Raw genomic sequence first — 24,045 nt, forward strand, 5'->3', positions numbered from 1 at the left:
CCTTTCAGACCATTTTTAATCTTTCACATTCATATATACACATCCATGGAAAATAATGTTATTTTTAAAAATATCCATGTGATATTTAATAGATTTGTTACATTCCTATTGCTGCTGTATAATATTGTATATAGGGACCATATTTTATTTATCTGTTGCCTATTGATAAACATTAGATTGCTTCACTATCAAAAATATCTGCTACAGTGGACATTCTGTGTCTCCTTGTGCACGTGTGCAGGTGTTTGTCTAGTGTAGACATGGAATTATGGAATTTTGGCGACAAAGTGCATTTGCATTTTTAGTTTTCAAATTGCCCTATAGAGTGGCTGTTCCAGTTTTCATTCCCACCAGCAGTTTATTTTTGTACTTATTTCCCACAGCCTTATTGTTATTTTATGTTGTCAGATTTAAACTTTTTCTTTTGCCAGTCTGTTTAGTAATATCTTGTTTTATTTTACATGTCACTGATTACTAGTGTGTTTGCTTATATTTCTGTTTTTGAACATTTGAATTTTCTTTGAATTTCCTGTTTTTAATTTTTCCCCATATTTGTGTTTGTCTTTTTCTTATGGATTTCTTTTTTTTAATATAAGTTTATTTTTATTTATTTAGTTTTTGCTGCATTGGGTTTTCATTGCTGCACGCAGGGCTCAGTAGTTCTGGCTTATGGGCTCAGTAGTTGTGGTGCATGGGCTTAGTTGCTCTGCGGCATGTGGGATCTTCCTGGACCAGGGCTTGAACCCGTGTCCCGTGCATTGGCAGGCAGATTCTTAACCACTGCACCAGGGAAGTCCTGGGTTTCTTTATATATTCTGGATTTGCCTTCCTTTCTACTTACAATTTTTACCAATACAAAAACATGCAGTAATCTTTCCTACCTGAAAAAAATCCTTCTTTAACACCATGACCTTTCAGCTACTGTCCCATTTCTCTGCTCTCCATTTTGGAAAAACTCCTCTAAGTGTGGCCTCTACTTGCTGCCACCATTTCCTTATCTGTTATCTTCCCTTAGCTCACTCTAGTCAGGCTTTTGTCTGCACCACTCCACTGAAACTATTCTTGTCAAGATCTCCATCAGTGTTTATTTTGCCAAATCCAGTGGTCAATTTTCAGTTCTTATTCTACTCATCCTTTCAGTAACATTTGATACAGTTGATCTCTCCTTCATTCCTTGAAATACCTTCTTCAACTTCTAGGTCAATCATTTGTTCCTTTTGTCAATCTACATTTCTTTGTAGGGGACTCATTATAGTCCTGTGGTTTTAAACCACCTAGATGGTGGCTGATTACCAGATTTATTTCTCTTGCCTTGACCTCTGAGCTCTAGATTCACGTATCCATCCAACTGCTTGCTTGACATTTACTCTTAGATTGTGAATAGCCATCTCAAATAAAGCAGAGCTGTTTTATTTCCCCCACACTTCCTCTCCAGTGTTCCTTCTTATCACTCCTGTTGCTGTCTTCTTAGTCTGAGCCACCATCACCTTTCTTCTGCATTGCAGTGACCTCCTACTTGTCTTCCTCCTTCCATTTTTGCCCTTTGCAGTTTTTTTCTCCACACTATTGCCAGAATGATCATCTTAAAACGCAAATCAGATTGTCATTCCAGTGCTTTAAAAACCTTCAGTGAAATTCTGAAAAAAGAAGAATAGAGAAGGGGAAGAGCTAGTTCCCAAAACTATAGGATAACTACAAATTAAAAAAAATGTTTTTAAAATTTTTATTGGCGTATAGTTGATTTATAAGGTTGTGTTAGTTTCAGGTGTACAGCAAAGTGAATCAGTTATACAACAGACTTTATAAGGCTACATAGTTAAAACAACAAGAAGCCATGGATAGACAGCTCAGTAGAAAAGAAGTCTAGAAATAGACCTAAAAAAAATATATATATATATATGTATATATATATGCGAATTTAGAAACAATCTAGGTGGCAGTTCAGATCAGTAGGAGAGATCTAGATTATTCAGTAAATAGTGTTGTGACAACTGAGTAGACATATGGAAGAAAATACAGTTGGATTTCTACCTCTTAAACCAAAATGATGTCTAGATGGAGAAAAGTTTTAAGTTTTAAAAAATAATGAAAGTACTAGGAAAAAGTATAGGAAAGAATTTTAGTGCAGAAGTGGGGAAAGTCTTTCTAAATATGTCACAGAACCCAAAAGCCATAAAAGATTTGTAAGGAAAATTCAACTACATTTCAAAGGCAAAGACACAGAAAAAAACAAGCTTGCAATTTATGCCATAAAAGGCTATTTTTTTCCATATGTAGAGAGTTTCTGTGAGTCAGTAAGAAGACCCAACACCCATTAGGAACATGGGCAAAAGTATGATCCATCAGTTTACAGACCAGGAAATAATAGTTCTTAAACACATGCAAACATAATTCAACTTCAAGATTAGAGAAATGCCATTTAGAACTACAGTTTTATCAGATGGCAAAGATAAAAATGATGAGTTACACTGTTAAGGCATTTTTACATATTGCCAATGGCAGTTGGTAAAACTGCTACAGAGGGCAATTTAGTAAAACCTATTAAAATTTAAAACATAAATACCGTTTTACCCAGGAACTCCAATTTTAAGAATTTATCTTTCAGGTATATTTTGCACATTCATCGTCCTTACTGCCAGTCAACCAAGAACTCCCAGACTGGTCAGAATTATTCCACCAAGGTGGAGGCCTCCGTCAATCGCCTGGTCAGCCTGCCTCTGCTGGCCTCCTACACGTACCACTCTCTGAGCATCCATTTCCGCCGTGGTCATGTGGCTCTGGAGAGTGTGGGCCACTTCTTCCGAGTGTCCTGAAGATGCAAAACCAGCGCAGTAGCTGTATCCTCTTCCAGGGTGTGCAGAAACTGTCCCAAGATGAGTGGGGTAAAACCCTGGATGCCATGGAAGCCACCATGGTTGTGGAGAAGAGCCTGAACCAGGCCCTTTTGGATCTTCATACCCTGGTTGTGCCTGTGCAGACCCCCATCTCTGTGACATCCTGGAGAATCACTTAATAGATGAGGAGATGAAACTCATAAAGAAGATGGGCCACCACCTGACACACTGGCTGGTGTTAGGCTGGGCTGGGCGAGTATATCTTTGAGGGGGCCACCCTCAACTCAAGAAGGGCTAGGAGCCTCCAGCCCAGCTGCCTTTGAGGGGCCCCTCTGTTATCCCCCGGTGTCAGGGCTTCTGTCTGAGCCTCTTCCTGCAGCCACTAGGCATCTTTTTAACCACGCTGGAGCCCTCTCCCAAGCCATGGACCCAATGGAAAGAAGAAAGCTTTTGCAGGAAAAGAGAAAGACCTTGGTCTACAGATATACTAGCACAGGAAGAATCAATTTGTATGTAAGGATGTTTATTGTAGCATTGTTTATAATAGCAAAAGATTTGTAACATTTAAATGTTTAGCAGCAGGGACTCTTCAAATTACATATAGTACATTCAGTGTATAAAGTTGTTACTAGGCAGCTTTGTATAAAGTTTTATGAAAATACCTCCAAGATAGTTCGCTAAGTGGCAAAGCAAGGTGCTGAGCCTTGCTAATAATATGCTACCATGTGTAGTCAGAAGCAACTTATTTAATTACATAGCCCATCTCTAGAAGGATGTATACAAAACTGGGAACACTGTGTTCAAGACTGAGTCTGGATAGATGGCAGACAGGTGTGGAAAACTTACTTTTCATGTATACACTTTTATACCTTTTGAATTGTCACGTCATTCAAAATTACTGCCTCTATCACCTATTTAAAAAGTAAATTTAAATAACAGTAGTACTCCCTTATCCGTGGGGGATACGTTCCAAGACCCCCAGTGGATGCCTGAAACCATGGGCAGTACCGAACCCTATATATACACTATGTTTTTCCTATACATACATATCTATGATAAAGTTTAATTTATAAAGTAGGCACAGTAAGAGATTAACAATAACAAAATAGAACAATTATAACAGTATACTATAATAAAAGTTATATGAATGTGATCTCTGTCTGAAAATACCTTATTGTACTGTATTCACCTTTGTGGTGGTGATATGAGGTGATGAAGTGAGGTGAAAAACGTAGGTGTTGTGATGAAGTGTTAAGCTTTTCCCTTTGCACTTGAAGGACACACTTTAGGGCTTTTCTTCGGCATATCTGAATTGCCAGCATCACTGCTCTTGCACTTTGGGGCCATTATGAAATAAAATAAGGGTTACTTGTCTAGAAGCGCTGTGATACCACGGCAATCAAGCTGACAACCAGGATGGCTGCTAAATGACTAATGGGCAGGACATGCTGGACAAAGGGATGGTTAACTTCCTGGGCAGGACAGAATGGGACAGCAAGAGATTCCACAGTGCTACTCAGAATGGTGTACAATTTAAAACTTATGAATTGTTTATTTCTGGAGTTTTCCATTTAATATTTTCAGACTGCAGTTGACCATGGGTAACTGAAATGAAGGAAAGCAAAACTGCAGATGAGGGAGGCTACTGTGTACCGTTCGGTGGTTTCCCATCATGCTTAAAGTACAATCCTAATTTTCTGTTGTTTTTTTTACTAAGACCTTCCAGGTCCTATACAAGTTGGCTTCTGCCGACCTTTCCAAATATATCATTCTAGCCCTGGCTTAACTTTATTTCAGCCTTGTTCTTGTTGGTGTTCCTTAAGCATGTCACGCTCTTTCCCACTTCAGGTCTTTTGCATCTCAGTCCCTCTGCCTGGAATCCTCTGACCTCAGGCATTGCATGACATGCTCTTTTGAATATTCATAAGGTCTTTGCTCAAATGTTTACTCCAGAATTACCTCTGCTCCACGCTGTCACTCTCCATTCTCTTATCCTGCTTTATTTCTTTCATAGCAGTTATTACTACCTGGAATTATACATTATGTATTTGTTTTACTTGTTTATATTCTGTGTCTCCCTCTAGAAGGTAAGGCCCATAAGAGCAGGACTTTGTCTTGTCTTCTGCTGTATGCCCAGGTCTAAGGACAGTGCCTGGCTTGTCGTAAACGTTCAGTAAATGTTTGCTGAATGAAAGAACATGTTTTAAATACATTCTCCCACTCTGTTGTTTATCCTTCACCCTTTAAGACCTTTGTTTGCAAAAGCTTAAAACTTCAAGGTGGTCAGTTGTATCAACCTTTTCTACTATATTTTTAACTCTTTTGTGTTTTATTTAAGAATACTTCCTCTGACTTCTGGTTATTTGAAAATTCTCCATTGATTTTAAAGTTTTATTTTTTTCACGTTGAGGTCTTTAATCGATGTGGAATATTTTTTTGCGTATGGTCTGAAGTTGGATCTAAGTTTTCTGAATAGCCAATTGTCCTAATCAGATTGTTTTCTTTGTTTTGATTGTACTTATTATTGGCAGAGTATTTTTTTAAATCAATAAATGGTACTGATACTGATTGAAGAATTAGGAATTAGTATATATTTTCCAAAGCAACTTTCTTGTACCACTCTTTTAGAGAATTATATTTCTCTTGATGTATGTCACCTTTCAACTGATAGCAATATTAGTCAGTGAGAAGGTACTAAAAAAAATCTCTCTGGTTTCTGGATTTTTTTAACTAGGGAAGTACACAGACAGATGCCATGAAACTTCTGTCTTCCCAGTCTTTGAAGCTTTTAAAGAACAAAGCATTATTGTGCAAACCCGTCACACAGACCAAGGCCACCTCTTGCAAACCACATACACAACACAAGGAATGTCAGACAGGTATGTGTTGTGCTTTCCACATGTAGTAAGTTTGTTTTCTGTTTCGTGTGCTTGTTTTTGATTTTTTAAGAAAGGAAAGTCATTGACAATTTCTTAAATGTGAAAACAATTCTTGGATCACATACTTTGAACATCTAATTGATTCCTTTTGTATTTATTGTCATTAACACTAGTAACTACTGAATTGAATCCATATGCACGCAAAGCATTATGTGTAGAGTGGACAAGCATCTTCTGTACATGTGCACTGCTTTTCAAATGTATAGACAGGCTATTATAATTACTAAGATACGAATTTAGTTAAAAGTATTAGTGATTTAACCTTGGTTCTTTTTTTAAATACTGAATTGACTTACTAAGAGTATAACTATATGTCTGACGTATTGGTGATTAGGAAAATTATTTGAATTCATACTTGAAAATATTGTACACTCTTGCCCCAATCCATGTTAACTGCTTTTAATCCCACTACCCTTATGTTTTCAGTTACTTTTATAGGCTACTCTGCCCAAAACATTTTTTGATTTTTGTTTTTAATGCTACTTTTACTTCATAGAATATATTTAAAAGCTTAGTCTGGGGACTTCCCTGGTAGTCCAGTGGTTAAGACTCTGCGCTTCTAGTGCGAGGGGTGCGGGTTCGTTCCCTGGTTGGGGAACTGAGATCCCACATGTGCTGTGCGGCGCAGCCAAAAGATGAAAGTAAAAGCTTAGTCTGTCAACAGCTAACCATGAGTTTTTATGTAGGATGCCTTTCTTTTGGTAGGAGTCAAGGAGAATTCTGTTTTCCTTCCTCAGTAAATTTGATTGTTTTATATTCCTGTAAAAATGATACACTCTTTGTTTACATGAATTTATATTAAATACACATTCACATGTGGAAGGTAGTAAGGGATCTGTGGACAGCTATATATGTGGGTATGTGTGTGCTTATACATTTTTGGATTTCTAGATTAAGTATTAGGATGTTTTCTGTATACTGTTGTAAACTACTTTTTCACTTGACATTGCACGAAAACATCATTCCACGTCAACGTAAATTTAAATATACGTTGAGATTCTTAATGGATGCATAGATTCCAGTGTATATAACGTATGGATATATATAATGTATATCCATCCTCCTAAGGTTGACATTAGATTGCTTTTAGTTTTTTAATATTATAAACAGTATTGAGTTAAGCTGTATAAATGGATCTTTCTCCACTTGTCTAATTATGTCCTTAGGATAAATCCTAAGTAGTGGAATTACTGATTCAAAAGCTCTCATAGAATTTTAATGTTTAGATTTTGATATGTATTGCAAAATTGCCCTCCTGAAAAGTTATATGAATTTATGCTCCAATCAGCAATGTTTGAGAGCATCCATTTCTCTACACCTTCACTGACACTGGGTATTAAAACTAATAATTAACCCCCTTCCCCTCAACTTTAATTTTGAAAAATTCAAAATTCAGAAAGATTGAAAATACAGCACAATGAACACCCTTAGATGAATATACATAATGAATATACCCTTCATCTAGATTCACCAAATGTTAACTTTTTGCCAAATTTTTTTCTCCTCTCAGTTTTTTCCCCCATCTTTTAAAAAGTAAAATAGTATATTCTTTTTTTTTGGTGTTAATTAATTAATTTTTGGCTGCGTTGGGTCTTTGTTGCTGTACACAGGCTTTCTCTAGTTGCGGTGAGTGCGGGCTACTCTTCATTGTGGTGCGTGGGCTTCTCATTGCGGTGGCTTCTCTTGTTGTGGAGCACGGGCTCTAGGCGCGCGGGCTTAAGTAGTTGTGGCACACAGGCTTAGTAGTTGTGGCTTGGGGGCTCTAGAGCGCAGGCTCAGTAGTTGTGGCGCATGGGCTTAGTTGCTCCGCAGCACGTGGAATCCTCCCGGACCAGGGCTTAAACCCATGTCCCCTGCATTGGCAGGCGGATTCTTAACCACTGAGCCACCAGGGAAGTCCCTAAAATAGTTTAGTCTTAACTTGGTGTATTCTATGGACATCAGCCCTAATTCCACTAATCTACTGAATACATGGCACTGCTAGGACACATACCACTGCCTACAGTTTTACTACAGTCAGTGACCAAGCTTTGGGCAAAGAGAAATTCAGTTTTTTGTTTTTTTGTTTTTTAAAAATATTTATTTAGGATGCACCGGGTCTTAGTCTTCGTTGCAGTATGCGGGATCTTTTAGTTGTGGCATGCGGGCTTCTTAGTTGCGGCATGTGGACTTTTAGTTGTTGCCTGCAGCCTTCTTAGTTGCCTCATGTGGACTCTTAGTTGCGCCATGCATGCAGGATCTAGTTCCCTGACCAGGGATCGAACTCTGGCCCCCTACATTGGGAGTGTGGAGTCTTACCCACTGGAGCACTAGGGAAGTCCCAAGAAATTCAGTTTTTAATGGCATCATGGAAGTATTATGGTTTGTGTTTAAACCTTAATTAGTGTATGCTTTTGACAAATATAAATAGTAACAAAATATAAATTTTAAACGTGGGGGAAAAACATAAAGAACATTGCTTATTTGTTCTTGAAAATAACAGTGATTCAAATATTTCATTCAGATTTATCTATGCCTAACGAGAAAAATGATGCGGAACTTGATTCTCCACCTGCAAAGAAAAAAAGAATAGGTTTTTTCCAGACTTATGATGTGGAATATTTAAAAGTTGGTTTTATTATCTGTCCGGGATCAAAAGAAAGCTCACCAAGACCACAGTGTGTCATCTGTGGAGAAATTTTATCCAGTGAAAACATGAAGCCAGCAAACCTTTCTCATCATTTGAAGACAAAGCATTCAGAATTAGAAAACAAACCAGTAGATTTTTTTGAACAAAAATCTCTTGAAATGGAATGTCAAAACAGTGCTTTAAAAAAGTGTTTACTAGTTGAAAAGTCACTTGTGAAAGCTTCTTATTTAATTGCTTTCCAAATTGCTGCCAGCAAAAAGCCATTTTCCATTGCTGAAGAAATAATTAAACCATATTTAGCAGAAATGTGTTCAGAAGTTTTGGGTTCCAGTGCTGGAGACAAAATGAAAACCATTCCTCTTTCTAATAGTACAATTGGACACAGGATTGATGAACTATCTGCAGACATTGAAGATCAGCTGATTCAGAAAGTCAGAGAATCAAAGTGGTTTGCCCTTCAGATAGATGAGTCATTAGAAATCTCAAATACCACCCTTCTTTTGTGCTATATTCGTTTCATTGATTATGGTTGTAGTGATATAAAAGAAGAATTATTATGTTGCATTGAAATGCCTTCTCAGATGACTGGTTTTGAAATATTTGAACTAATAAATAAATATATTGATAGTAAATCTCTGAACTGGAAGCATTGTGTTGGTCTCTGTACAGATGGGGCTGCAAGCATGACTGGTAGGTGTTCTGGTTTAAGGGCAAAAATTCAAGAAGTTGCCATGAATACAGTGGCATTTACACATTGTTTTATTCACCGTGAACATTTAGCAGCAGAAAAGTTGTCTCCGTGCTTACATGAAATTCTTATGCAGTCAGCACAAATTTTAAGTTTTATAAAGAGCAATGCGTTGAATTCACGAATGTTAACAATTTTGTGTGAAGAGATGGGGTCTGAGCACGTGAATTTACCACTTCATGCTGAAGTACGTTGGATATCAAGAGGGAGAATTTTAACAAGATTATTTGAATTACGACATGAAATTGAAATATTTTTAAATCAAAACCATTCAGATTTGGCCAAATATTTTTTTGATGAGGAATGGGTTGCAAAGCTGGCCTACTTATCAGATATTTTTTCACTTATAAATGAACTAAATTTAAGTCTCCAAGGATCTATGACTACTCTCTTCAATTTGTATAATAAAATCGATATACTTAAGAAAAAGTTAAAAATGTGGTTGAAGCGCATGCAAGAGAATGATTATGACATGTTCCCTTCATTTTCTGAATTCTCAAACTCATCAGGCTTAAATATGAGCAGTATTGCAAGCATTATTTTTGAGCACCTGGAAGGACTTTCTCAAATGCTCAATGACTGTTACCCACCAGAAGAAGACTTGTGTTCAGGAAATTTGTGGATAATTAATCCTTTTATGAATCACCAAAATAGTAATCTCACGGACTTCGAAGAAGAAAAACTAGCACGGTTATCGTCAGATTTAGGATTACAATCAGTATTTAAATCAATGTCTGTAACTCAGTTTTGGATAAATGCAAAGGCAAGTTACCCAGAACTCCATGAAAAGGCACTGAAATTTTTATTGCCTTTTTCAACTATTTATTTATGTGATGCTACATTTTCAGCTTTGACTGAGTCAAAACAAAGAAATCTGTTGGTTTCTGGCCCTGCCCTACGACTTGCAGTCACATCTTTAATTCCGAGGATAGAAAAATTAGTAAAGGAGAAAGAATAGTAATGTGCATATTGCTTATTATCAAAGTCTATACTTTTGTGTTAAATTTTGTATGAGATAAGTATCCTAAAATATAAATTCCTAATGTGGATGTGTGTTCTCGGTGATTAAATAAGTGTTTTAATAATTTTTCTCTTTTCATTGAGGAATTTAATAATTATGCATTTATACATAATTATATATAATAGTCCAAGGTAGAGAACTTAGCTATTTTATTAACTGATCAGATAATTTGGATTAGTGACAAAGATGTAGGTAATGAAAGGCCCAGTTTATAATGTAATAGCTAGCACACCTGGATGTTGAAACTGCTTGGTCTTTAGAAGCACATAGGACATTTCAGTCTTCAGCCTGCCGGCTACCTACCCAGCAGGTTGTGGGTAGGTAGAAAACAAAGATCCAAGCAGCTCGGCTATCAGGAAGTGGAAGCAGCAGGAGAGTTTGAGACCCCTGTTAGGGGCCTCTCTGGCTCTCTAGACCAGGGCTTGACAAACCTTTTTCGTAAAAGGCTGGGTAATGAATATTTTAGGCTTCGCAGGCTGTAAGGTGGGAACTACTCGATTCTGCTGTTGCAGCACAAAAGCAGTAGACAATATGCAAAGTGTGGTTCAATAAACCACAGTTTATGAACTTATTTATGAACACTGAAACATGAATTTCATATAATTTTCATGTGTCATGAAAGCTGCCTTAAAAATTTTTATTAAAAAATGTAAACAAACAAACATTGTTAGCTGAGGGAGGGGAAGGGAGTAAAACCAGAGCGCTTTCTGAATTTGTCAGTTTTTTCTCATCCAGGTCTAGATAGATTTCCAGGTAAAAGCAGATGGGCCAGGAGTGGCCTGTAGGGTTTTGTTCAGTGAAAGCCTCTCTACCCATGGCTTTAAGAACCTGAATTTTCAAACACCTTTCCCATTTTAACTTCAGCTGAGAGATATTAGAGGGAAAATACATTTCAGGCAATGATGGAAAAGAACAGCTTATTTTAAAATTACTAGTTATTGATTTATTCTTAATAATTTCATAAATTTACTAATTTACAAATAATTCTGAGTTCTTACATGTGCCAGGCGTTCTGCTAGGCCTGCTCTAGGCTCGGAACTGATAACGGCATTATCCCCATTTACAGATGCAGACGCCACTGAGGCCCGCAGAGGTTAGGTGACAGCTCAGATCGCCAAGCTAGTGTGGCAAGGGCAGGAGCGACTCCCTCCTCCCCTACCCCCCCTACCCCCCGCCGCGCAACGTCTTTTGACCATAACAGAGCTCTTCTGCACGTCACGTCCATATACCCATGTTTGATTCTACTCTGTCCATACTAGCTGGGAGACTTCCCCTGAATTCGGAGGGGCCCGTTTAGTTAAGAGCAAGTGGGCCTCAGTATCCCCATCTGTGAGATGGGGCTGCCCTGCCCAAGCGCCGTCTCCTCCCTCAGCCTTTTGGTGCTGGCCCAAAAGAGGGCGGCAACCCCCTTGGGGGCGAGGAGCGGCGGCTCTGGCGCAGGTCTTCCGGCCGCCCCGGGAGGGAGGAAACGGACGGGCGGCAGGGGGCGGGTTTTCGGCGGGGCCTACCCTGAGGCGGGCGCGTCGCGGAGGCTTGCGCGGCCATGGCGCTCCCGCTCGCAGCTCTGCGCGTCCTGTTGGGCGGCTTCTTCGCGCTCGCGGGGGCGGCCAAGCTCTCGGAGCAGATCTCGGCTCCGGTGTCAGAGCAGATGGTGAGCGGCGCGGGGTGGGCGGCGGACGGTTGGGCGGGGGACTGGCCGCAGGGCGGCGGGGGCTGCGACCCCGGCCGTTACCCAGGTGCCCGGCCGGCCCCCGCCTCTCCCTGCCCGCCCGCGCCCCGCGGACCCGCCTGTCTTCGGGCCAGACGGCGCTAGAGCTGGGGGGAGCACCTGGACAGCTACTTAGGCGTGGGCCCCTGCCTGGGAAGTTCCTCCGAGTTCTCTGGATTTTCCCTGGAAGGGAACGGTCACATTCCCTTCCATTCGGGCATTTTTGGCCCCAGGCAAATCTAGAGCCGATGAGGAATACTCTGGGACCCTTGGGGAGGGAGAGGGACCGAGCTCCCTTTGCGCCCTCCTTCCTTTGCTTGAGTTCTTGGGGGTGTTTATGAGGCAGGGGGTTATTAATCCCCGCTTATCAGAGTAGGAAACCTGCCCTGAAGGTGAAGTGTATCTGCTAAAGGTTACACAACTAGTCAAGAAGCAGGACCCAAACTTTAGATACTCTCCTAATTTAGAATCCAGAGAGCCCTTCCCAGAGCCTGAGAGGGAGGCCTAGAAGTCGCCCTTCGACTTCCTGTCTAGTTCCAGACTCTCCGAAAAGCTGTCATGTCCTTCTGCCCACCAATCTGCCCAGTCCCTCAAATAAGCCAGACTTCTAGATCTCTGCCAGTTTCCTTCTTCCAGGCCTGGCTTAGGTTGGGGGTTGTTTGGGGAAGTACATCCTCAGAACCGGACAGCTTAGAGTTTCTTCCTTAGAGCACTGAGTAGGGGAGGTAGAGCTGAGGTGGGAGAGCCAGCAAAGGTAGCCAACCTAAGGGTCCAGGTGAAGTTGTCATGTGGCCCAGGACAGAGCTTGACTTAGCGAGCGAGCTGAGTCACTCACTTTGACCCCCTCAACTCCCTTTCTGTCTACTGCAATGAGAGCCAGGTCCCAGCATATGATATTGAGTAGAATCTGTTTAATGAACAAGAATCTCCCCTTCCATTCCCTTCCTCCTCACCTGCATAGTAGCCTGAAGAGAAACCAGGCCAAACAGAGAAGCGCCGGAGTTCCCAAGGCCTTGGCACTAGATGAGAAAGCCCAAGCCTAGCTTCCTCTTCCCGGAATTTGGGGCTGGGTTGTAATCTGGTGAGAAAATCAGTCCATCTCTGTACCACCATCCCACCCTTCTTGGAGCGTAAAGCCTGCTTTCTGATTCCAAAGCTCAGCCCCCCAGGGAGGCCGTCTCCTTTCCAGGCTGGCTGACCTTAGCCCTGGACCTGGCCTAGAGTAGTATCTCCTTTGCTGGGGGAGTTGAGGGCACTGGCACAGAATGCCTGTGTGGAGCATCTGGGCAGTAGATCCTTGGTGACTCTGGCTGACAGGCATTCCCTGCCGCCCCTAGAAAGCCCTGTTCGTGCAGTTCGCTGAGGTGTTTCCACTGAAGGTGTTCGGCTACCAGCCAGATCCCATGAGCTACCAAGTGGCTGTGGGCTGGCTGGAACTGCTAGCTGGGTTGCTGCTGGTCCTGGGCCCACCGATGCTGCAAGAGATCAGCAACTTGCTTTTGACACTGCTCATGATGGGTAAGGGGGTTGCAACTGGGCTGGTGAAATGGGGACTTCTAGGCGAGGGTGATAGCAAAAAGTCTGGCTGTTCTCGTTACTTTTGCCACTCTTTTCCTCTGGAACCAGAAGCATTTCCTGCTCTATTGCAGTTTCCATGGTCTTCAGACTAGGCTAGGTGCTTTTTAAACTTAATATACTATAACCCTCTTCTATGTCAAATATACCTTCTATGTCATCAATTCTATTGGCTGCATGGTATTTCCATTATAAGGATATATTGTAACCTAAAAGCCCCTACCCCTTTCTCATTACCCCTACCCTGAGATGAGGGGTTGGAGTAGCAGCCGCCACTGGACTCATGTGTCTGGCAGGTGGAAACAGAGAGCAAGGAAGCCAGGCCCCCTGACCAGAAAGGCAGAGGATTTCCCTGTGGCAGGCATTCCTAGAGGGCCCCCTCTTAGTGGCTCTGCCCACAGGAACTGCTGATGTACAAAGACAGCTGCTGCTTCAAAGGCCAGACATTTTCAGGCTCTTCTATGTCCCCTGGCCTTGTGTCACCATTGCTGCTGCCACTACCACTCTTCTTCCAGGCTTTCTTTCCATTTCCACAGCTTCCTTCATTTTCAGATCTTTCCCACTACCTCCACCACCAATCCCTGGGCCTTCTTCCCTCCACTAGGATTGAGAAAGGAGAAGGATCAGGGAGAATCTGTTCCAAAATGCCCACCTACTCACCTTGCCCTGTTTAGTTGGATTGTTGCTATTTCTTGCCATCTGAGAGGGTCTACGTTAGTTCAAGAAACTTTTGATTTCTGGTTCTGCTTTCTCTGGGAGGTCAGAGAGATGAGTGCAGCTAGTTTAGGGTGTGTGTGTTGGTGGGGGACAGTGTTCAAGAGAGGGCTTAAGGTAGAGTGGGTCAGCCTTGGCTGGAGGGCCCTGAGCTCCTGGATCTCCTGAGCATTCCCAGGGAGCCTCAGGGACCTCATTTTCCATTCCAGGGGCTATCTTCACTTTGGTGTCTCTGAAAGAATCACTGAACACCTGCATCCCAGCCATCGTCTGCCTGGGGCTCCTGCTGCTGCTGGATATCTGCTAGCTCTTAGTCCAAACTAAAAAGATGTTCAGACGCCCTAGGAGGAAGTCTCCAAGTGCATTCAAGGAATCCTGGGAGTAGAGTGTGTCTTGCCTCCTCATGCCATGTCACTGCCAAAGCAGGAACATGGTGGAACACAGAGTGTCATCTTGTTACCAGTACACCCACGGTTGGCCAGCATTGAAGTAGACATCTGGTCTACCTGGCCCTGCTTTGTCTCTTGGACATTTACTGCTCTTTTTTGAGGGGTACATGTTACATATTCTAGCATTCCTCATGTCATATGAAAATAGAAAATAAATTTAAATCACCCAAACTTTTAATGCCCCCAAATAACTACTTTCAATTCCTTTGTATAACTGTACCTCCCTGTTTTTTCTGTGCCTTTATACAGATGTTTTTAAATGAAAATGAGACCATATATACTACTTTATTATCTGCTTTTTAAACCTAATACACTGTAATACCATTCTCTGTCTGTTTTACCTCATTGATGTTAATGGGTGCATAGTATTCCATTGTAAGGATGTACTGTAATGTATCTATACAAGCCCCCAATGAGAAACATTCGGATTATTCCCAATTTTTTAACTATTGTAAACCTCACAGTCAATCATCTCTGCATATTTATTTTCTTTCCCTAGAAGTGAGGGTGCTGATTCAAAAGGCATGCACGTTTTTAAGGTTTTTATTATATGCTCAGAATTTACACATCGAGTACGGCAGAGTACTGAGTATACCTGCTTCTGCCTGCTGAGCCACGTGAGGTACTCCCCATTCTTTTTTTTTCTTTTAAATTTTATTTGTTTTTTGGCTGCGTTGGGTCTTTGTTGCTGCACGCGGTCTTTCTCTAGTTGTGGTGAGCGGAAGCTACTCTTTGTTGTGGTGCACGGGCCTCTCATTGTGGTGGCTTCTCGTTGCGGAGCACGGGCTCTAGGCGCATGGGCTTCAGTAGTTGGAGCACACAGGCTTAGTAGTTGCGGCATGTGGGCCCTAGAGTGCGCGGGCTCTAGGGTGCGTGGGCTTCAGTAGTTGTGGCATGGGGGCTCCGTAGTTGTGTCTCATGGGCTTAGTTGCTCCGCAGCATGTGGCATCTTCCTGGACCAGGAATTGAACCTGTGTCTGCTGCATTGGCAGGCAGATTCTTAACCACTGTACCACCAGGGACGCCCCTCCCAATCCTTTTTTTAATTAATTAATTTATTTTTGGCTGTGTTGGGTCCTCGTTTCTGTGCAAGGGCTTTCTCCAGTTGCGGCAAGAGGGGGCCACCCTCCATCGCGGTGCACGGGCCTCTCACTGTCGCGGCCTCTCTTGTTGCGGAGCACAGGCTCCAGATGCGCAGGCTCAGCAGTTGTGGCTTATGGGCCCAGTCGCTCTGTGGCATGTGGGATCCTCCCAGACCAGGGCTAGAACCTGTGTCCCCTGCGTTGGCAGGCAGACTCTCAACCACTGCGCCACCAGGGAAGCCCCCTCCCATTCCTTTTTATCTTGTGCACTTGAGAGTTGTAAAGCTAACAGAGATGGGCATTAAGTCATTTTACAGGACCTGAAACTGCCAGGGAAGTGCTCCTTGGCACCTAGATGGAGGCAGGGGACAGCCAACTCTAAGGCATGCTGCATGTTAAAGCAGTGCCAGAACCTGTGATGAATCCCAGAGGTCCTAGGGAGTCAGAAGGGTGTGTGTGAGAGACAATTCTCGAGGGCAAGTGACCATGTTAGGTACCTACTATCACATCACCAACCATCTTCACCTCAGTGGGGTTCTTTTGGGAAGTGATGTACCTCCATAAGGGAAAATAGTGAAGAAAAAGAAATCATTTATTTATGCAAATACTCTAGCCACCAGCCTACAAATTGCTTTGGGGGTTAGGGAATGGCTTTTGGGAGCCCACAGGAGTGAGAGAAGTCTATGTATATTACTCCATTTCATCTTCACTATAGAAGGGTAATTTCTGCTCTGACACTGACGAGCTGGGAACCTCAGGTAAGCTGGCACTCTTAGTTAGGTCTTCTTGTGTCTGAAAGCACAGTGATGCAATCTCTCTATAGTTAGGGGTGTGTGTGTGTATGTATGTGTGTGTGTATACATATATATGTATATTAATGCATATATATGTAGTAGTATATGTATACTACATGTACAGTGTGTCAAAACAATAAGGAAACTTTCTGTCACATAAGAGGTCCAGAGATAACATAGCTTCAGTTTCTTTTTTAAAAAAAAAAAATTTATTTATTTTTCTCTGCATTGGGTCTTCGTTGCTGTGCATGGGCTTTCTCTAGTTGCAGCGAGTGGGGGCTACTCTTTGTTGCAGTGTGCGGACTTCTTATCGTGGTGGCTTCTCTTGTTGTGGAGCACGGGCTCTGGGCACCTGGGCTTCAGTAGTTGTGGCTCACAGGCTCCGTAGTTGTGGCTCGTGGGATCTAGAGCGCAGGCTCAGTAGTTGTGCTGCTTTCAATTTATTGACTTCTGCCCTCAGGGTTACAAAATAACTGAAGCAGCTCCAGACAACACATTTGCACATAATATCCAAAGGTGAAAAGAAAGAGGAAAGCTCTCTTAGAAGACCCTAGGTTTCCCCTTGCATCCCACTGTACAGAATTATGTCACATTTCCATTCTTAGACCAATCACTGGCAGAGAGAATGGAATTTCCAAGTTGGACTTAGACAAGTTAAGATTTACCCACACTAGTCAAGTGGTCAGCAAAGAAGAAGGGAGAGAGTAGATAGTGCCACTTATTAGCTTATTTGCAAATATGGATAATAATGGCAAATATTTTCATAGAGTTGCTGTGAAGATTTAGTGAGTTAAAGTGTTTACAATAGTACCTGGTACATAATAAGTGCTCAGTAAATGCTATTATTAAATAGCGTTTGTTATTAAATAGCAGTTCTACAGATGAGAAAATGGATTCAGAAAGCTTAAGTGCCTATGTGTCAGACCTGAGACTAGAATTAAGACCTGGTTGACTCCAGAACCCACACTTTCCACTGCACCAGTTGCCAAGGTTGGAAGTGGGCAGGTGTGGCACCCCTGCTCTTCAACTTGAAGGTAGATGGGATGATCGGTTCAATGTAATTAAATCTCCATTGCTTCCCAGAATTGCCCTTCTGCATGAAAATTTTGAAGCCCTTGAAAGTAGAGCCTGGAAACCCTGGGATCTTGGCCTCTTACCATCTCCACCCCTTCCAGGATTCCATAGCCAGCTTGTCTCCAACCAGGACTTTGAGTAAAACCTCACACAGCTGGTATTAGATTGAAGGCTCCTATTTACCGAGGCTTGGCCTGTAAGCTGATTTAGCAGCTACGGGGCCCTTCAAGCTTGGCTGTAGGGCCCACCTAGCAGCTTCAGGAAAGGCAGGGTGCTGGAAGAGTAGGCTGGCCAGCTGGTATGGAGGAGCAGTTGGGATTGACAGCAGCAGGAGTATCTTTAGCTTTAGCTGTGCTGCCTCACCCCAAGGAGAAGCCAGGCCTTAGGAAATGGGCCCCCCAAACCACAGCCTAAGCCTTGGTCAGGTCGGCACAATGACATTCAGCTGTGAGGCCTTCCTTATACTTTGCTATCTCCCTCCCTGTGCCCCCTTGCCTTGCAATGACATTCCCTTCCCTTGGGGCCCTGGCTGCACCCCACAAACCCTGCTCACAGCTGCCACAGGTGGACTCCAGCCCTTCCAGCTGTTGAGCCCATTCTTCATGTCGTGTCTTGGGATTAGTCAGTTGATGGGAGGGCCTAGGATATGTGGGTGGCAGTGGATTCTCATCTGTCTCAGCTCCTTAAACCCAGGCCCCCAGGAACCCAAAGAGATCTGCAGCAGCCAGAGCAGCAAGAGGTAAGAGAGGAGTGATCTGGTGGGAAGGCGGGGAGAGGTTCAGGGTGGGATGGTTAGGGCCAGAGCCATGGTGGGCCGAGCTGAGCGCGAGGGGCAGAAGGGAATACACTCACTCAGGGTCCCAGAAAGGACTGGAGCCTGAGAGATTCAAAGGAAAGAAGTACAAATTTTGGTATTGGAGGAACCATGTTTTGGAACACCCTAGGAGTGTGACTGTGTGCCACAAATAGGAACAGGACATTGGCTTGTGCACTTATCCCCCTTGGGGAGAGGGGGAATATGCCCAGATGTGTTTGTGCTGTTGTGTTTGACTGGGGTGTCTGTGTCTCTAACGCTGTGTGTGTGCCTGTGTGAGTGTACACATTTATCTCTGTGCTGCCTAGAGGGGAAGGGAGTGTATCTCCCCAGTGTCAGCCAGTGCTCAGAGTTTTACTTATGTTTTCTCATAATCCCCCCAACACCACTGTGAGGCAGGTATTTTAATCTCCATTTTACAGCAGAGAAGACAGGCTCAGTGAAGCTGAGTAATGTGCCGGAGGTCATATGGCAGATAAATGTGTGTATCTAGGATCTGCCTGATTCCCGGGCCTGTGCTCTTTTTGCTTTGCTGTCCAAAGTTTTAAATCAGACCCAGGACTTCTTTGTGGTCAAAAGGCAAGGGGGAAGGAAACAAGACTGGAAGGCCTGTGAGATGTGAAACCTTTTCAGCTCTGCCCAGGGTGCTCCAGGCAAGCCCCAGGAGAGGACCTTCACCAAGGTAAGTCCAAGGTCACTGTGCATGGGCCTGCCTCTGGGTCACTGCATCCTAAGTCCATAACTCCATCCACGCCTCACTCTCCCCCCTACTGATCTGGATGGCACTGGAGCAGGGAGGCGTGGGCTTTTTCTAGGAAGGACCCTATATTCCAGCCTGGTTTCTCCATAACCCCCTGTTGGCTCAGCCTTGCTTAGGCTTATTAATGCACATACCTGGGCACCACAAATCAGAACCGTACACCATCTGTGAGGGACACCTTCACCCTCCCCGTCGCCAAGGTTGGAAATTTCCAAACTACCTGGGATTCCTGTCTCTTCCTCATTTTCTACATCTTGTCACCAAGCTCATTCTACTTCAGATAACTCTGGAGCCCATCCCCTCCTCTCCATCCCCAGCTGGTGCTGGCTGTGCTCAGGCCTCAGCCCCTCGCCGGGCTTCCCACCACCATCGACTGAGGAAAAGAGGACGGGGGTCGGGTGGGGGAAGGCGGGATGGAGGGCTCTTGTATGGCTAACCTCCATGGTGACCTCTCTTCCTCTTGCTAGCCCAAGGTCCGAGATGAACAGCAGCGGGGGACCTGGGTGTTGGTGCTGGCGGCCGCAGCCCCTGGGGGCGACCCTGCTGGCTTCATTGTGGTGCCCACAGCCTACGCCTTGGCGCCGGGCCTGGGGCTGCCGGCCAACGTGGCGGCCCTGGCAGTGTTCGTCCACCGCGGCAGGCGCCTGGGCCAGGCCCTGCGTCTCCACCTGCTCAACCTGGCCATGGCCGACGTGCTCTTCATGCTTACACTGCCGCTGCGGCTCACCTACTACCTGGGCCCGACCCACTGGCCCTTCCCGGAGGCTGCCTGCCGCGCGGGACCACCTGCCGGGACCACCTACTGCGTGTCCACCTACGCGGCCTTGGCCTTCGCGGCGCTCACCAGCGTGTGCCGCTGCGGCTCGGTGCGCCCGCCCAGCCCTGCGCCGCTGGGGCCCCACCCGCGCCACGTGTGCTGCTGCCCGGCTGGCTGGCCAGGCCTGTGCCGCACCCTCGCTGGCCGCCCCGCATGCGCTGCGCCCCAGGCCGGGCAGCGCCAGCGCGGGCCTGGCCAACGACACCGTGGCCTTCTTCCCCACCGCCTTCCTGCTGGTGCTTGCGGCCTATGTGAGCTTGGCGCGGGTGCTCGTGGCGCCCTCGGGCCTGGGTCCGGCCCTCGCCCCAGCCGGTCCAAACCGGCGCGCGACCAGGACAATGGTGCTCGGGCACCTGTTGGTCTTTGCCCTCTGCCTGGCGCCCTACCACCTGCTGCTGGCACCCTGGGTGGCCGGGCAGGAGGACACCGTGGGCCGCGACGACAGAGGGTGCCAGGCCACCTCCACGCTTGATGTCCTGCACACCCTCAGCCTGGCGCTGCTGAGTCTCAACAGCTGCTTGGACCTGCTCATCTACTGCTTCTCTGTGCGCAGCTTCTGCCAGAACTGCTGGGCGCTGAGCTGCCTCCCGGGGGTAGGGAGGTCCGGGTCACACTCGGTCTCCTCGGCCTCCACGGCCTCCTCCTAGAGAGTCCCCTGGCCTGCTGCCTGCTTCACCCCTGCCACCCTCCCAGTGGCGTCCTGGGTGGTGAAAGCTCTTTGCAAGGACCTAGACTCCAGTCCTGACGCAGCCACATACTAGCCGCCTGTAGTTGTAGAACTCCGGGCTCTGTCAAAAGGGGAAAGAACATTCTTTATTGACCCGAATGTTTCCTAGACTTTGCCAGTGTTTGGATACAGATAATATGCCATTGCTTTCAAAATCTCTGGGGATAAACCCCAAAGTCCTAAACAGGGCCTACAAGGGCTAACTGCCTCCTGCTTCTCTCTCAGCATCCTCTCATCCTCATTTTCCCTCTTCTCCTCTACCACATCTGCCCGTCTCCGTGGGTTGAGTCACCTTATCAGTCCCTGGAACAGACCAGTTTCCTCCTCTTCAAAGCCTTTGCAGCTGACTGCCAGGAATGATGTCCCTCCGTCTCCTTTGCTAAGTTAATTCCTTTCCATTCTCACTTCCTCAAACGTAGCTGTAGGGAAGCCTTTGTTGACCAGCACCACATACACCATTCCCTAGACTGGGTTAGATCTGGTTGCTCCTTTATAGCTCTTTCCACAATTGCAATCAAGCAATTAACTGGTTAGTTCTTTTTTTTTTTTCTGTTGTTCTTTTTCTCTGTATTTATGTCGATCCATAAGAGAGTGCCATTTTTGTAGACCCAAAAGGGTTGAATAGTGGCAGTTTTATTTTCATCCAATTCAACTTAATAAATTCCATGTTTGTTTTATTTACTGCTTGCTACTGTGCCTTGCACGTAGTAAGACCTCAGTATGTCAGATGAATGCATGAAACCTGAATATCATTAGCTTAAAATGCTCAAGGACTCACTCAGACATTCTAGTCTCCAGTAGATTTTCCTCAAGTGTTTCTGGGATTCTCCAAGCTTGTATTACCAGATGCATTCTTTTGTTTGTTTGTTTGTTTTTGGTTTTTTTTGCGGTATGCGGGCCTCTCACTGTTGTGGCCTCTCCCGTTGCGGAGCACAGGCTCCGGACGCGCAGGCTCAGCGGCCATGGCTCACAGGCCCAGCTGCCCCGCGGCACGTGGGATCCTCCCGGACCGGGGCACGAACCCGCGTCCCCTGCATCAGCAGGCAGACTCCCAACCACTGCGCCACCAGCGAAGTCTCCAGATGCATTCTTGAACCAGTCCTGATGATTGCTTCCGTCTGCAGTTGCTGGTTATCCACGACTCTGCCATCACCTCCACTGTCCCAAGAGTCCTGTGCCAAGACTTGGTGATAACCAAGCTGGAGATCCATCCTGCCATTAGCTGGGACAGGGATCCGCCAGACTTGCTGCCTTCCGCTTCAGCTTAGCCGGGACTCTGTCACTGGGTGCAAATCCCTGGCAATGGTTCTGGCCACCAGTGCTTTCCCTCCTCGTGCCTTGATGACTTAGCAGTTGGCTTCAAGTGGGGGAATGGAACCACTCCCTCTCCTCGGCCATGTTATAGGGGGCCCCATAACAAGGCTGCTTGGATCTCAAGCTTAATGAGTGAGGGCAGCGTGTTCATGTTGCCAAGTCAGATGGGTCAGGAAGGGTTCACCAGTCAGCTACCATGTCTTACTGACCTCAGGTCCTATTGCTGAATTTGCCTTCTAATGGTAAGTTTGAGAAATTTCTTTAATTTTTGATACATTACCTTTCATTGTTCCCTTATTCCTTCTTTAACTGTTTTCTTTTACATTTTAAAAATAATGTTCATGAAAAGAAATTCAAAGCAGTAGAGAAAAATGCAAAATCAAAAATAAAGCTTCCCCCGGTGGTAACCACCATTCACAGTTTCTTGTGTATCTTTCCAGAGATTTTCTATTACAGTACAGATATAGGTATAGTCAATTTCCTTCAAAAATCCACAAATGGGATAGTGTTACAAGGCTCTTCTGCACGTTTCCTCATTTAATGTATCTTGTACCTCTTTTTATATCAGCACATATAGATCTACCTCATTCTTTTTAATAGATGCAGAGTATTGATTTCACTCAATTGATCCCCCTGTTGATGGGCATTTTTTTAACATCTTTATTGGAGTATAATTGCTTTACAATGGTGTATTAGTTTCTGCTGTATAACAAAGTGAATCAGCTATACATATATTCCCATTTCTCCTCCCTCTTTTCGTCTCCTTCCCACCCTCCCTATCCCACCCCTTGGGCATTTGTTTTACTTTGATAAATAATAATGCAATGAGTGTCCCTGTCCACAAATCTTTGCATACTTGTAAATCTGTAGAATAAATTCCTGGCAGTGAAATCGCTGCGTCAAGGAGTATGTGTGTGCACTTAAATGGTTTAATTAAATCACCAAATTGCCTCCAAAAATGCAGCACCAATTACACACCCATCAACAGCTTGTAACAGTCCCTGTTTTATCACACCCTCACTAGGACTGGATGTTGTCACCTGCCTCCTTCTTGAATCTGGACTCCTGTCTGCATTTCAACTGTGGGCGTGGTTAATTTACTTCTTTTTCCTAGAAGTCTTTTCAGTCTCCTCCATATCTGAAACCTGCCAGTGGGGGCAGAAGTGGGAAGGGAAAGGGTATCACCTGAGACCTCATACCAGCCAAACGCCTGTCTTGCTTGCTAGAGGAATTAAACAAAAGCCCAAATACACATTGGTAATTGTCATCTCTCCTTCCTTGGGAATTAGGTTGGCTCATTCCATGCAACACTGACCATCATCTCAGGCCAAGGCCAGGAGGCAGCCTGGGCCCACGTCATGAATTCACTTGCTCTGTTGGAATGAATTGCTTGGCCCCAGGGGCTGTGCAAAGCTGGGTCTCTGAGAAATGATCTCGTGTCCACGCTAGAGCCAGCTGAATCTCCTGAGGCCAAATTTGATTCTGTTCAAATAAAAAAATGATTCCCTGTGGCATCATCCATCCCCGTGGTCTTGTACTATCTTGCTTTTGATGTGACTTTTCCCTTAGTAGTCAGTTTCCTTTGGGAAATGTCTAACTTAGTCTTCTGTGTCTGACCTGAGGAAAAAGAACTTGAGAGTCGATTGCCTCTGGGAGCTCAGACACAGTGGAAGGAAGGCCTCTGTTTGGAGTTAGTGCATTTGGGAATCACCCTCCCCTCTCCCTGGTGATTCAGGAGAGTAGGAACCTGGGGTGAGGACCCAGAGGCAAAGAGCCTGAGGGATGAGAGAGAACAGATGGCTTTGTACTGTCAATCCTTTTGGATTCTTTTTGCCTTATTTATTCTAAACTTTCAAGAGTTTGACCCAAGACCCTCCCTCAGTCCAGGATGGAGAATAGGGAGCCCAGGTTGGTCCTTGATTAGATGCTGGACACCCTCTTTCTCCAGGATCCAGGGAAAACTCATCTGCCAACTGTTCCCAGCAGCTGGGGGAGTCTAGGGTATGTTTTCAGTATGCCCTGGACCCCACTACCTCTTGTAGGGCC

The 24,045-nt window shown here is 44.7% G+C and overlaps 3 protein-coding genes across 14 annotated transcripts in view; all 3 read left to right on the forward strand.

Annotated features, from left to right (window-relative positions):
- ZMYM6 (zinc finger MYM-type containing 6) overlaps positions 1–10,191 on the forward strand; it is a 44,043-nt gene extending 33,852 nt beyond the window's left edge. For 11 of the 12 annotated variants that reach the window (XM_082833580.1, XM_082833575.1, XM_082833583.1 and 8 more), the window contains 2 exons: positions 5,569–5,713; positions 8,277–10,191. In XM_082833580.1, the coding sequence (XP_082689706.1) occupies positions 5,569–5,713; positions 8,277–10,108 (1,977 nt within the window). In that variant the 3' untranslated portion in view covers positions 10,109–10,191. Of the gene's footprint in view, positions 1–2,605; positions 4,445–5,568; positions 5,714–8,276 lie in introns of those variants that run through there. The other variant, XM_082833578.1, reaches the window with a different exon arrangement.
- A 1,497-nt stretch (positions 10,192–11,688) lies between these two features.
- TMEM35B (transmembrane protein 35B) lies at positions 11,689–15,768 on the forward strand. Its single transcript, XM_082834218.1, has 3 exons — positions 11,689–11,822; positions 13,217–13,397; positions 14,378–15,768. The coding sequence occupies exons 1-3, from the start codon at positions 11,715–11,717 to the stop codon at positions 14,473–14,475; spliced, it is 387 nt and encodes a 128-aa protein (XP_082690344.1). The 5' UTR covers positions 11,689–11,714; the 3' UTR covers positions 14,476–15,768.
- Positions 15,769–18,213: 2,445 nt separating this feature from the next.
- LOC309974920 (platelet-activating factor receptor-like) lies at positions 18,214–21,953 on the forward strand (the record flags this gene model as incomplete). Its single annotated transcript, XM_082859777.1, has 4 exons — positions 18,214–18,306; positions 19,609–20,007; positions 20,081–20,551; positions 21,810–21,953. 4 exons carry the CDS (start codon positions 18,214–18,216, stop codon positions 21,951–21,953), a joined length of 1,107 nt encoding a protein of 368 aa, XP_082715903.1.
- Between the last annotated feature and the right edge of the window lie 2,092 nt (positions 21,954–24,045).

This window comes from Leucopleurus acutus (assembly GCF_964270905.1).
Source record: "Leucopleurus acutus genome assembly, chromosome: 2".
In the NCBI taxonomy this organism is placed as follows: domain Eukaryota; kingdom Metazoa; phylum Chordata; class Mammalia; order Artiodactyla; family Delphinidae; genus Leucopleurus; species Leucopleurus acutus.